Here is a 13,028-nt window from a genome sequence, read left to right as displayed (position 1 = left end):
CCCTAATTGATTTTACCAATACAGGAGAGATGTAAGGCACACATTAGAAGCGTTTTTTCCCTGCGTCAACCTAGCCCCTCTGAGTGAAGCCAAGACAAACAACTGCAGCCAAACAACCCGGCAAATTGACAGGGAGACACCTCGGCGCACGCGTTAAGAGGCTTATCTCGGTCGGTGCCATTCCTTCAGGCACCTGATGCCACACCTCCTGCCGCACGTCTGACCTTTGCTTCGTGGTGCCATTGTCAACTAAAGGACCTGGATATGCACGCCCTGGATTTCATTAACCACGGGAAGGGCATCGGGGCAAATGAGAATGCCTGTGGTCCTATGGGGTCGCACTGACAAAGGGCATGGGGGACCCACCGACGGGCGGCTCTCTGGGATGCGAGGGGCTGAGCAAAAGCCAGGGGAAAATGACATGAACGTCAGATGTGTTCTCAACTGCACAGCGCACAATAACTTTTTTTTTACTAAGCCAGCTTCGAAACTACAACGCTTTTCACTCTTCTGTTTATATTAAGCAAATGCAAGTCACTGCTGTCAGACGCGTGGGGTGACCTAGATTACTTTTTTTTGCTTAAAGGATTATGCAAGACTGCACACTTTTTTGTAATGCCCAGCACAAACTGGGCAGATGTTCAGCTGGCCTACACATTTTGTTTTGTTCAATTCGTGCACGTTAACATGACAGCAGCGTGAATATCTGAATTAGTACCGTTCCACTCCAAGAATCAGCCCGGAGCAGGCAGACTGGCGAGTCGTTCCCATTAAGGCATCCTCATTATGACCGTATGTTACCTGCTCTTGTGGCGGACGTCATGGAGGGGAAAGGGGCAACAGCCAATGCATATTAATGCACACAGAGAGAGGCTCTGGGAGAAACTCACCGCTCGTGTCGTTGCCCTCGGGGTTGCTGATGCTGTCCAAGTGAATGCGAATTTCCGGCTCAGAGCCTCTATCGAGGTCCACCACTTCCTCAGCCGTGGCCTTCCCTCCTTTCTCGTCCACGCGGTAGTTCATAAGACCGAACCAGAGGTGCGACCCGGAGTCTCTCTGTCCCAAAATACCGCTGAAAAACCTGCGCAGCTTGTGCGGGTCATCTGCACCGGCCTTCTCCATCGGCGAGGGCGGGTTGGTGCTTGCGACTCCCGGTCCGGCTGAAGGCATCTCGTTGTCCTCCTCGCTGGAGACGGATCGAGGAGTCTGGCTCGCACGCTCCGGCTGCATGTGCGGCTGATGGTTACCCTGCAGCAGCAGAAGCAGCCCGTCTGTCTTGGAGAGCACCTCCCCGACATCCACCGTTTTCCGCTTCTCGTGAAGGCGCACGGTCGGCACTACCTTCCTCTCCACGGACCTTCCTTTTGTCAAGTTGGGCACCTGACACGTTTTACCTAAGTGCCGCTCTGCTCTGTCTTGGCTTTCCGCTCTCCGTTGCACCATCGCATCCCTCCCTCCAAGCAGCCGAAAGCTGAAGCTTTTTTGTGGTCGTCCAGGAGTTGACTTCGAAGGCGTGAGAAACTTGTTTTTGTGGTTCACTGAATGGTCCGATTCCCTCTTGGGCAGAGTGAGCTTCTGCAGGTCGTTGCTCAGGGAACACGGCACTTGCAGTGGCTGCCCGTCACGGCACAGGGGAGAATCCAGATCACTCAGCACCTCCCTCCTGCCTGAGCCCATGGCGCCTGGCAAGAGCAGACTCGTGGGCCTTTTCTGACTTGTGCCAGGCATGTCTGGGCCAGTCGAGTCATCTTCAAGTGATTTAAAATCTGTGCGTGCTCCCTGCAACGTTTCTTCAATGAGCCTTTCAGCAGCTGCTGATGTCGATTTGTCTTCAGTGATGGGTGCGCACGGAGTCTGGGATCCTGTGGCAGTGAAGGATCCATCCACTCCGCTTCCACCGGGAAGTGAAGCCTTGTCCCCTGGCTTGCCTGGCCTATCCAAAGCATCTTCTCTTTTCAAAATGGAGTGATTTATACCCCGATTCGATTTTGGGCTCTGTTGCATATCACTGTTAAGCACGGACCTATTCTCTTCATTACTCGAAACATTCCGAGCACTCGCTGTACATGATGGCTGTGGCATATCATCGAATGAGGCTGCTGTTGCAGAAGCAGCTTTCACAGGTTGCTTATCAGTGTTACCAACAATGCATTGCCCCTGCATGGTGCTCTGGCCAATGGGCATGACAGCCATCGTTTCGGCTGTTCCTATTTCATTGTCCGCTTTAGTCAATTTGGAATGAGCCAATTTGTTGGCATCATTAACTGCATTTTCTTGTGCCGAGCACAATTCTGCCAAATCCGCCACATTGTGACGAAAGCGCGCTTCAGATTTCGCTCTGGAGGGACCAACCTTAAGGGCACACAGACATTTATCTGCATCTTTCGCACTCGAAACCAGGTTATGATATTGCGACCCGTCCACCGCCAATCCTCTGCCGACACAAATATATCCACAGGCGCTCTTGACTTTCCTCTGGCATTCAACTTTCTGCAGCCCTGCTGACATCGTGGCATCCCTAGCCCTGGTACCCTGGCTTTCGAATGTGCTCAATGCACAAGCACTGGCAGGTCGCTTTCTCACGTTACAATCTCGTATCTGGGCCCTGCTGCACCTGATCCCAACTTTGGAGCAGCTTCTGCTGCCAGATAAGCCGGGTCCATGTTCATTATGTTCATTAGCCAATGCTGATATAGGTGAGCAGCTGTGATCAGCGCTGGAAATCTGACCCTTGTTTGAGAAGCTCAACGTGTCTACAGAGTGTCCCGTCAAACATTCCGTATGCTTATTTAGACCATGATTGACAGCGAAACTTACAGGAGCCTTTTCACACACGGCCTTTTGATCGTGGCCCTTTAAGTTTGGCGACGCCACTTCACTACTCCAACGCTCTCCAGGCCACTCTCCCGTGGCTAATACAACAAGCGAGCTCCTCTCTGCAGATACAAGGGTTTTGTCCACTTCCCGCACGTGCGTGTGTTTTTCTGGGCGCGCCGCGACACGTCCCTTTGAACCTGCCGATCCCACCTTGGCACCGTCGGCAATGTGCTCGTAAACGCTAACTCTCTCTCTGACGTTCACCTGCTCGGGGATCGCGCACGCCTCCTCCACGCACTTTCCAGGCAGTGAATCGAGTGCCTGCACTTTCCCGTGTTCAGCACCAATCTCCGCTGCAAACGCTGGGCAGACTCCATCGCTGGCCCCGTCGATACATCCTTCCCATCGACGGCCCTCTCCTCGTTCGCAGCTTCCCCTCTCGTCAGCGGTGGCAGCGGAGGCACATGCCGTGCACTCGCGCCCTTCGTCGCGCACAGCTGCCCCTCTCGAGCCGCCGCCCTTGAGAGCATCGGTCCGTAGAAAGACGGCGGTGGCGTCGGCATCCGGAGGCCACTCGTCCGTTCCCTTTTCCTCCAGGGATTCGTGTTTCACCATTGTGACGCAGATACGGTACACGGTTTTCCTCCGAGGCTCCGATCCTGTGCGGGGGGGCCGCACGCGGGGGGGGCCCTCCGAGCTGCCCCGGAGCAGCGCGGCGCCCATCCGTCCCTCGTCACCATCTGCTTGTGTCGCCGACATTCTGGCTTCACCTGCTGCGGCTTTGCAGAGGCAGGCTGTGCTCCAGAAGAGGCAGCTTACACGTTCACTAAAAGTTCTTCAGCCAGCAATGCGCATGACGTTTACCAGCGCATAGTTAAAATACCGCGTAAAAAAGAAGGCAATTATTGTGTTCTTACCTCAGGCAATGACAAGTAATTCGATTTATGTCTTCACAAAACGCTTCTTCAAACTGTGTCGCTAAACTCTATGAGACCAGTGTGCCTTTGTTCTTCATCTCAATGCTAAATCGCACACAATCATTCGCCTATGTTCCAAACGGCTTTGAAGAGCGCCTTCTTCCAGCATGAACGTACATGCCGCTCTGCAAAAGTCGAGAGAACCAATTGACCGAGGCTCTTTGAAAAAAAAAAAATTCTCGCGTCGCGTCAGCGCAAACAAAAATCTATTCTCCAGACGATGAGCACGATGTCACGCCACGTGCGCGAGGGGACCGACTCTGCATCCACGCACAGGAACCATGGGTGTTTAAAAAACCCACGGTGGGTCTCCGCGTGGTTCCGCAGTGCTGCGAGGCGGTTTCAAAAAGATGGATTTTTGCACACCATTGTCACCGCCGCGCGAAAACCGCTGCCCCCCGAGCACTCGACGGATTCCTCCGTGCTGGATGGGACATCCGCAGGCAGACGGTAACTCCCAGGCTGAAGCAGCAGCTTCCCGCGAGCACTCTCTTTGTTGTTCCTGCTGCTGTTGTTGAAATTTTGCTGAAAGGTTGCTACAGCGCGCAGGCAGCACTGTGGCTCGGTTCAAGCCATCCCATCACATAAACCGAGGCGTAGAGGTGATCCATCGACATGGGCAGTGCGTACAAGCCTCCTGCTGGACACAACAGCTGGCCCGGACGAATGCAGCGCATTCATCGGCAGAATCCCAAATCCTCTCTCCAATGAAGGTGAGCTGCATCCTGGACGTCAGAATATCCGTTCATCGCGTGCGCCCACTGTGCGTTACGATTGCTCCAAAATAAATACGAAAACAATTATAAAAGCAAGTTTAAATATACATGCGAAACTACAAAAATAAAGGTAAAAGGTGAACAAATTGGGTGATCTAGTAGACTTGTGCTGCTTACTCGGGAACAAAATTTCACAACTGGTGCTGTGGTTAATCCTGGCCGGGAGGAATCACTTTGGACTGTACCAAGTGGCAGCCACATGAGGAGGGGTGGGTGGGTGGGTGGTGGTGGTGATGCAAGGCAAGAGCGCTTGTGCATGCCATAATTACAAAACGGTCTGCTCGCCGGAAACCAGGGTGGGATGCTATCAATAACCTATGCAAGCCAAGAGGACGTGACCATTAAAATAAAAAAACACATTGAATAAAAGCTTGCGCAAGGCAGAAATATCACAGGCACGTGGTATGAATTTGAACCCATCCGCCAGGGTCTTTATACATAGCATTCTGCAAAAAATAATATAATCCAAAGGAGTCACGTGTGTGTACGTTCGAGCGGTTGAATTGCCGCAGCTGACGAATGCCCAGTGCGTTCTGCCTTGACAAATGCTCCGATGCTTTTTCCGTGCATGATCGAGCAAGCAATTTCACAGCTATTGATGTGAGACACCAAACGCTCTCAACGAGAGGACCGGTTCAAAAACAACTTTCACACACACGGAGGCGAAGAGGGGATCGGACTTTTGTTGTGTTATGTTGTGATTGTTTGTTGCTGCGCATCTGCTGTTTATTGTTAGAAAAACCTTGACAAAAAACATCTATAGTATACAGGCTTGATTTCGTGTGTAGATCCCACAGAAGCAGACCTGGTTCTTTTACGTTCAGTTAAAATCAGCGCAATTTAAATCAGTGGGCTTCCAATTTCGCAAGGCCATTTTTAAAATAATGCCATTCAATCACGCGATTTGGTATTTGTTCCGTCAAAATCGCTAAATTTGCGGAGCTCCGCTGCAAATACAGGAAGAGACGAGAGGTGAGGCAGCGACGAGCTCAACCTCCCCTCTGATTGCGCAACCCCTCAGTAACTGGATGGAGCGCGGGCAATAAGCGCGTGTCTGTTACTATCTCAATATGTCATCAATGTAATGTTTGTAGACCCCTTAATTTCATGTCCTCGCCTTCCATACTCCAGGTAACTTATTTCACGTATGTGTATCAAGATATTTAGGCTCGCTGGTCTCGTCATGAAACTGTAATGAAAAAGCACCAGGGGAGGCAGCTATCACATCTGCCTCACTGAGGGGGACGTGTCTAACACGCCCCCCTCAGTGAGGACACGCCCCCCCTCAGTGTGTGAATCTGGCTCTGACACGAGCCAGTGCCTCCCCAGCCATTGACCTCACCGCACGTCACTGCTGTACGCGTGTACGTTACTCGATCTATATTTTATTTCATTCGCCATTTCACCTTTCATTGATACATTTTCATTGAAGGTCATGGAAAATAATCATGTTACATGGCTGGCAAAGAACAAAAAAGCCCCACAGTATTTCACTAATTATAATTGTACACTGAACATTTGAGACTCATCTGAAAAATACAAAAAGTGTCTCCGCATCACGCATGGGGGTAAGGGTCTGCGAGATGCGCAATCAGCGCGAGAATTCGTGGGAGGAGATGCACCCACACATCCCAGCAGCAGCAGCAGCACACAAAGCCATAATCAGCTGTCCTACATCATGTGGAAACTACGGTTGTTTTTCAGCAGGCTGTGTGGCGGACCAAGATTTTTTTTAATCTGTGATATAATTGTAATACCGCATCCACATTTTATTTCGTTAATGTGTGAGGATGAATTCTAACTGACGGAATGGCAGTTTTAGAAAAAAACATCTCCTTAGAGATGTGATTTAAGTTTTTTCCCCCAAAATTAGTTTTCATACATCTCACCACGATAGCTTTGAAAATACACACCCTTGTGTATTAACGGTGAAGGCCTAATTAAGTATCCGTTGATGCTTCACTTGAATACATAATAACAGCCAAGAAATGCTAATGCCAGCCGCTACAGGGCAATCTAATCAAACAAATACTGTACAGTGCACATGTAAACCTATTTAATGTTTTAAATTTAATCACAGGCCTATAGGGCACAGCAGCAGCGGCAGCGAGAACCAGAGGGAGAGTAGTAGATAATGGGTGGAAAGCCTTAATTGAGTTGGGTTATAGTAGTAATAATAATACATGGGATTGGTTTACACGTTGTTCCAGAAGCTACGCATGTAATCAACAGTTTAAGAGGTAAAGATGCAGCCCTGCAATTATTTGTTCATGCCACTACTGCCGGATGGCATCCACAAGAGGGAGCATGGAGAGGTCCTCGTGCAACAGTGGACTGACATGTTCACATATCACGCAAGGCCATCAATTCAAGAACAAAGTACCGTATAAAGTATACACAATAATATCCCGGTTTACGTCGGGGATGCGTTCCTGAAAGGTGCGACGAACATCGAAACGATTTAAATCAATGTCATTTACAGGGTAGGTGGAGGTGAAGGCCGAGGCGATAGATGCGACAGAGGGGAGATGATGCTGTCAGCAACGTAAGTGTGGGTTGAGGCGACGGATTCAGGAAGTGGTATTATTAAAGTGACAACCTATTTGCTAAACTACGTAAATAGGGGAGGCGTACATCGGAATATTACTGCACAATGAACCACTTTTTCCCAACAGAGATAAACAAAGATACAACAACAACAACCGCCATTCGCCACTAAGTGGCGTTAACGTCACCACGACGCTTGTGCCAGGCCATGTGCACCTTGAAGCCACACGTGAAGTGTCGAACGCCCGCTGGCACGAGGTCACGGGGCAGACCCAGGTGCCACGGGTCGACTGACTGAGATGACTGGCTGATGCTCCACCTGTGCCCCCTACTGTGCCAACTTGCTGTGCTTTAGCCACCCGACGCTCCGCTCGTTGTTGTGAGCGTCGCTCCTCCACCCTCCGTTGTTGTTGGATGGCGACTGCCTCCAACTGCCCAGTAGTGTCCTTCACGAGCCTCCTCCACAAAGATACAAACGCACTTACGCAGCTGCATTTGAATAATTTAGTGCCTATTTGGTTTTGCCTAAAAACCGTGCATGGCCTTGGGCTGGACCTGTTCTTTCCAAGTCGAGCTTTGTGGCCCTGGTGGTCCAGCGTGTGTGCAAGTACACGGCACAAAACCACGAGCCCTTCGGTGCCACAACAGCCCAAGCGTGTGAACCGTGAGGCTGCCACAAGGCAACACAAACAACATGTGTGGCCGCGTATCTTGCATTTGCCCTCTTTTTCTGCGACCAGTGCTGCCGTAGGTTGCATTTTCGAGCCGCCCAGCTTGCCCTAACATAGCCTCTCTTCTTGAACTCATTACCGTCTGCTGTCTTGCCTCTGTTAATCCCTCACCATTTTCTGATTTGTGGTGCTGACAGCAAGTAATTAACGTCACAATAAGTCTGGAACTTTCACCTGTAATTGCCAATCAAAAAAATAAGTCTTGTCATCAATGCCGTGGATCACCATTAGATCACTTGTGATTTCTCAAATCAGAAAAACTAATATTCGTACCAATAGCCTTCACAATCCCACCATGAACCCACGTTGCCAGCAGCATGTGTTAATACAATAATAACAATAGATTTGGCGGGATGATTCATCATTTGCCAGCACCGACACAAGTACAGTAATGCAATATTACAACAGCATCCATGATCACGTGAGGCTGCGCATATGTGTATAATAAAAAATTGCAATCTCTACACACATAAATCCCACGTTTGGACACAACGATCCCATGTTGGGATTAAACCCTGACACCTTCACGATGCATTCAAATATATATTCGTAGAAAAAAAACGCACACCTGGCGAAAATCCAACTACGGTGTAATGTGTGAAATATGTCTTGAGCAAGTGTGCCATCAGATTGCAAAATTAATCCAGAAATGTGTAAACACAGAAGATGGGGGCCGTAAAAGCGTCTCACGGTGTCTGAGCAAACCTTTGCTTCTTCCGTGTTAAAAGCTTTCGCCTGGGGATCCATCTCAAGCTGCTGACCTTGCAGAAGTGCAAATAGCCATAGATCGTGGCCACTGCATATCGGGTACTGACGCCTGCTGTTGCTGCTGTCAAGAGGTTGGAGGATGGCGTGTGTGACAATCACAAGAACCACTTATTCACGCCTCGTGTCCAGCATCCTAAGGAGCCAAGCATTTGCACCCTTGTGCGACGTGCGGCTCTCTGCCTGCCCACAATCCCAGCAGCTGGGGGCCACGCACCTTCAAGAGCCATTACCCAATGCCGCTGATCTCTGCGCGACCCTCCCGGCGTGTACAGTCGTTGCTTTGTGGACAGTGAATTCTGCAGATGCATTGATTTCCCGCACCTCCGATTAGCAAGGTTGGCTACGTACGGTGCGCGAAAGAAGTTCAACACGCATGTACATACAACCCCCCCCCACCCTCCCGTTCACTTGTCACCATATCTGCATTTTAAAAATTACCCACAGCGCATTGCAAAAGCGAAACCATATAATTTAAAACGAAAATTAGTAAATAGCTCGACTGAGTGGCTTGCTGTATAGTGTATTAATGAGCTGTACTGGTTTCTATCAGTCAATTCATGAACGTTGCAATCTGAGCGTACAGGGCAGAGTGACCGCTTTTAGGTTCATTGGCAATTCCAAAGACGACTATCCCTGCTCTTGAAAAGGACTCGGTGTACGATGCCAGTTGCTACATCTCGGTGAAAGCCAATTGTGGAAAGGATATTGAATCGGACAACACTGTGTTTCGTCGTGCCACAGCGATGGACAAGCACATGGAACCCGCCCCCACCTGTACCTGCAGCTGCAGGCAGTGCTATACTGTGTTCGGTCCCAAGTGTACGATGGTTCACGTGAATGTGAGCCAAGTATGCTTGGCGTACGCTGCATTCAGCGCTTCGGAGGTCGGGTTGGTGGAGCACACATAGATCACGAAGTGCGGGAGCCACCTGACATGCACTGCAGATGGCGGGACAGTAAACGGAGGATGATCACCTGGCTATAATAATTTTTTAGTTTATCACCTTGTGTGGGAGTGTTCCTGAGACGTGGGTGTCCGATGACATGCGAAAATACTCGGTGAGGAGGGCAGTTCTGAAGAAAATAGTGTTGATGCTCACTGAAGCCTTTCAGCATAAACAAAGTACTACTACTGTTATTATAAATGTGGGTGTTTCCTGATGCCTAAAGCATGCCCCTGGGAGCGCGATGGATGTGGGCACCTCAGGTGAAACCATTTAGAGCAAAGGGTAATCTAAGCACAGCAGCTGTTTTTATGCAAAAGAGCACCCATTCAACTCAAGCACAACCTCAATCAAGGCCACATCAGTTTATACGAATAACTTGAAAGTTGTGTCTTGGCGCGAGCACAGAAAACATCCGTTGTGTAGGAGTTCTTCGCTTGAGCTTAAAGCACTTTGTCATTGGAGGGGTCAACAGCTGCACATGTTAGACGTAGAGTTTGCACAACAAGAGGCCCTCTGTTCTCCTGCTGCCATTCCTGACATTACACTCAACATTTCTTGGTGAATGCATAAAGAGACATCATGAAAGATCGCATTTGTCTCTCATTAACAGCTTCTGGGCCAGACCATCAGTGTGCAAATCTGCATGTGCATACTCGACTGCATGCATCATTTTCAGAATAAAAGCCTTCACAGTGCGACAACAGCCATAACCCACCCACCCACCCCGATTCACCACTGCCGCACTTCCCAGTCCTGACAGCTGCTGCACAGCCGCTGCTAACAGAGCGCTTTCAGAGCCCAAAGTTCCGGAGCGCACGTTTCGGTGCTGAGGCGCACAAAACCCCGCTTGTACAACACAAACCTCCAATTGTGACACAAACTCCTCTGCTCCATCCCTCTTGTTATTAGCAAGGCTCCCTGCTACTGCCCACGGATGCTTCATCTCATGGTCTCGTGGCTAGAGGCAGCACGGGGTGCACGAGGACCGAAAAGACCTTGAACGGAATGTCCTCCAATGCGGAGCAGGGCGTGACCGTTGGTTGCACACGACTGGGGCTCAGGCAAATCCGAGGTGGTGTTTAGTGGATCTTAACGGGGTTGCGTTTGTGACACAGTGTTGCCACCTGCCCTAGTTTTTTCAGCTGTCCTGGGATATATGATCCTTATGAAGGTACCCCGGGGTAGCAAATAATACAAAATGGCCGAGGAAATTAAATACTTTATTTCTGGGACACTATTTTTTCCAGGGGTGTACTTAACTCCGCGACTGGGGTACCAATCAATCCGAAATCAGTGTCACACTCCGCGATGTCGAAACATAGCGAGGACGATTGCGCTGAAACCCTGAACGCACGTAATGCACCGTAGTGGTGCATCGTGTACAGCTCGTCGAGATGAGTCGATTGTCGCATCGCCGACCATCAACAGACTCAAAATGGCTGCATCACGGACATTATGCGAGAGCCGGGGCACTATGGTACCCCGGGGTTCCGCCATAAGGTTCATATGTAAGTCTTCCTGGGATATTCAGTAAAAAAAAAGAAGTTGCAGAATAACACACCGTTGACGACAATGCATATGCATTTAGTGTTCCTCTCTTCTGCCATTGTGAGATATTATTCTTTCCATGAGCTGTTCTGGCTTGTTTTTTCATGAGTGGTGGCAACCCCCACTCATGCACCCACCTCCCAGGGTCAGGCAGCAAGGTGTGTTCAGTGTAGAGCCTTGAGCCTTATATGATTCTACACATGATATTTCAAGTGACTGTGGGCCACTCAACACAAAACACTCTCAAAAAGGAAAGTGACCCAACATCTCAAACAGGACCAACCAAAAACACATGCTTGACACTCAGTGAAGCTTTCCTGGCTAAATACAAAATTGCTTATATTTAACCAGTAATTACTTACCTATATTACAAATGATACGCACCCAAATATAGGAGCTGGTGAAGAGGAAAGGCAAATTTATTTTGTGTAACCAGGTGAGAACTCAAGACACAAGGAAGAGTCTCATTTGCAAGACTGACCTGGGACATTAGTCTGCCAGTAGGGGCCGATGCTTGCTACGTCTAATCACATTTGAGTACTTTGCGGGCAAATTTCAAATGTTAACAACATTTTACCATGACACGATGGCCTACTCTTGAGAATGATATCCACTGTCTTTAACATCCACTGTGATGCATAGAGTGCATATGAAGATTATTACACCCACAGTAACAAAAAGGGCAGCCACTGGATTCCAAATATGAACACCTCTGCACCAAGCAGCGGACACACTCCCGCTGGGCCGTGTCGCAGCCCCAAGAAGATGCTCTGAAAAAAAAATCACAAAGATACAGCATCCTGTCTGGTCTAACAAAGCTTACGCTTGTTTGTGCAGCATCAATTCAATCCAAGAATTGCCTTGTGCTTTCAATTGTGCTGCTTGTTGCTGGCTGTTTTGGTGTTTTGAGCCTTCATATCTGCGCTGAGCAACTATGATTAGAAAAGTTTTAAAAAATGTGCTTTGTTCACAACATTGTAGACAAAAACGTTGCTGGGCTGAAGTCATCCAACCGTTAGATAGCTGATTTGTTGCGAAATATTCCTTGAGGACCCCTGTATTCATTCTCTGCAATATTGTATCGTTGTGTAATAACAGCCATAGAGGGTTCACGTGGGGATTGGCTTGCCGGTCCTGCTTGTAGCCAATAAGGGTTGAGATAGGGACCATGGCCCATGCGTCATCACGACAGGTCATCAGGAGTGATTGGCCTAGCCATTCGGGGCCCCAGCCAATGGGGAGCCGGATGAGGGGCGTGGTCCCGGGATTGACAGGGAACCATCGAGAATGGTCAAAGCTGTCCATGTACGATTGGCTGGGGGAACCACGTGATGAAGGTATTAAGAGCGAGTGGAGGGGAACGATCGGGAGCAGACTGAAACTGACAAGAGCAGGGTCACGCGCGGACGGGGGCTGGGATTGGCACGTGCGCGGTGGGGACTTAGTGCGTGGTCTGTCCTCTCTCCGTTGTCTGCCAGCAACGGAGAGTGAGTGAGCAAAGTGTATTGTGGAGTGGAAATAAAAGGACCGATTCCGAATACCGTCTCTGGAAGGATTATTACACTGGTGTCAGAAGTAATTCTGCGACTGTTTGGACGATCGTCAAGATGTCTAAACACCTCAGAAAAAAGAACCTGCCCGTGCCTCTGTCGGAGGAAGAGGCCGAGACGGAGGAAGATGAGCTGTTGGGAGCTACAGCCCTGGTGCCGCCGACTGACGACGCTCGCCTCGACGCCTCTCAGCGTCGACTGCGGAAAGATGCGACCACCGCAGGACTGAGAGACGAATGGCGGCTGATGGCGGAGCAGATTGAGTCGTTGCGCGCAATTCTGCTAAGCCTGGTGACCGCGGTGGCATCCTCACCAGCCGTGGGTCGCCAGATCGCCGATCAGCTGGACGCCGCGGGAAGGGGTCCTG

General features: G+C 49.8%; 1 protein-coding gene across 5 annotated transcripts in view; it reads right to left on the bottom strand.

The window, feature by feature from the left end:
* The window catches only part of LOC144931669 (arf-GAP with GTPase, ANK repeat and PH domain-containing protein 1-like), a 170,651-nt gene that overhangs the window by 78,382 nt on the left and 79,241 nt on the right, over positions 1–13,028 (bottom strand). Inside the window, exon 1 of one of the 5 annotated variants that reach the window (XM_078855818.1) lies at positions 891–4,686. The exons of 2 other annotated variants lie outside the window; for them this stretch is intronic. In XM_078855818.1, coding sequence (XP_078711944.1) covers positions 891–3,576 — 2,686 coding nt within the window. In that variant the 5' untranslated portion in view covers positions 3,577–4,686. Of the gene's footprint in view, positions 1–890; positions 4,687–13,028 lie in introns of those variants that run through there. 2 more of the 5 variants (XM_078855808.1, XM_078855799.1) reach the window with 2 other exon arrangements.

The sequence above is a fragment of the Lampetra fluviatilis genome, chromosome 1, assembly GCF_964198595.1.
Source record: "Lampetra fluviatilis chromosome 1, kcLamFluv1.1, whole genome shotgun sequence".
In the NCBI taxonomy this organism is placed as follows: Eukaryota; Metazoa; Chordata; class Hyperoartia; order Petromyzontiformes; family Petromyzontidae; genus Lampetra; species Lampetra fluviatilis.
Note: the sequence above shows the minus strand (reverse complement) of the source record. Positions and strands in the feature narration are given on the sequence as shown.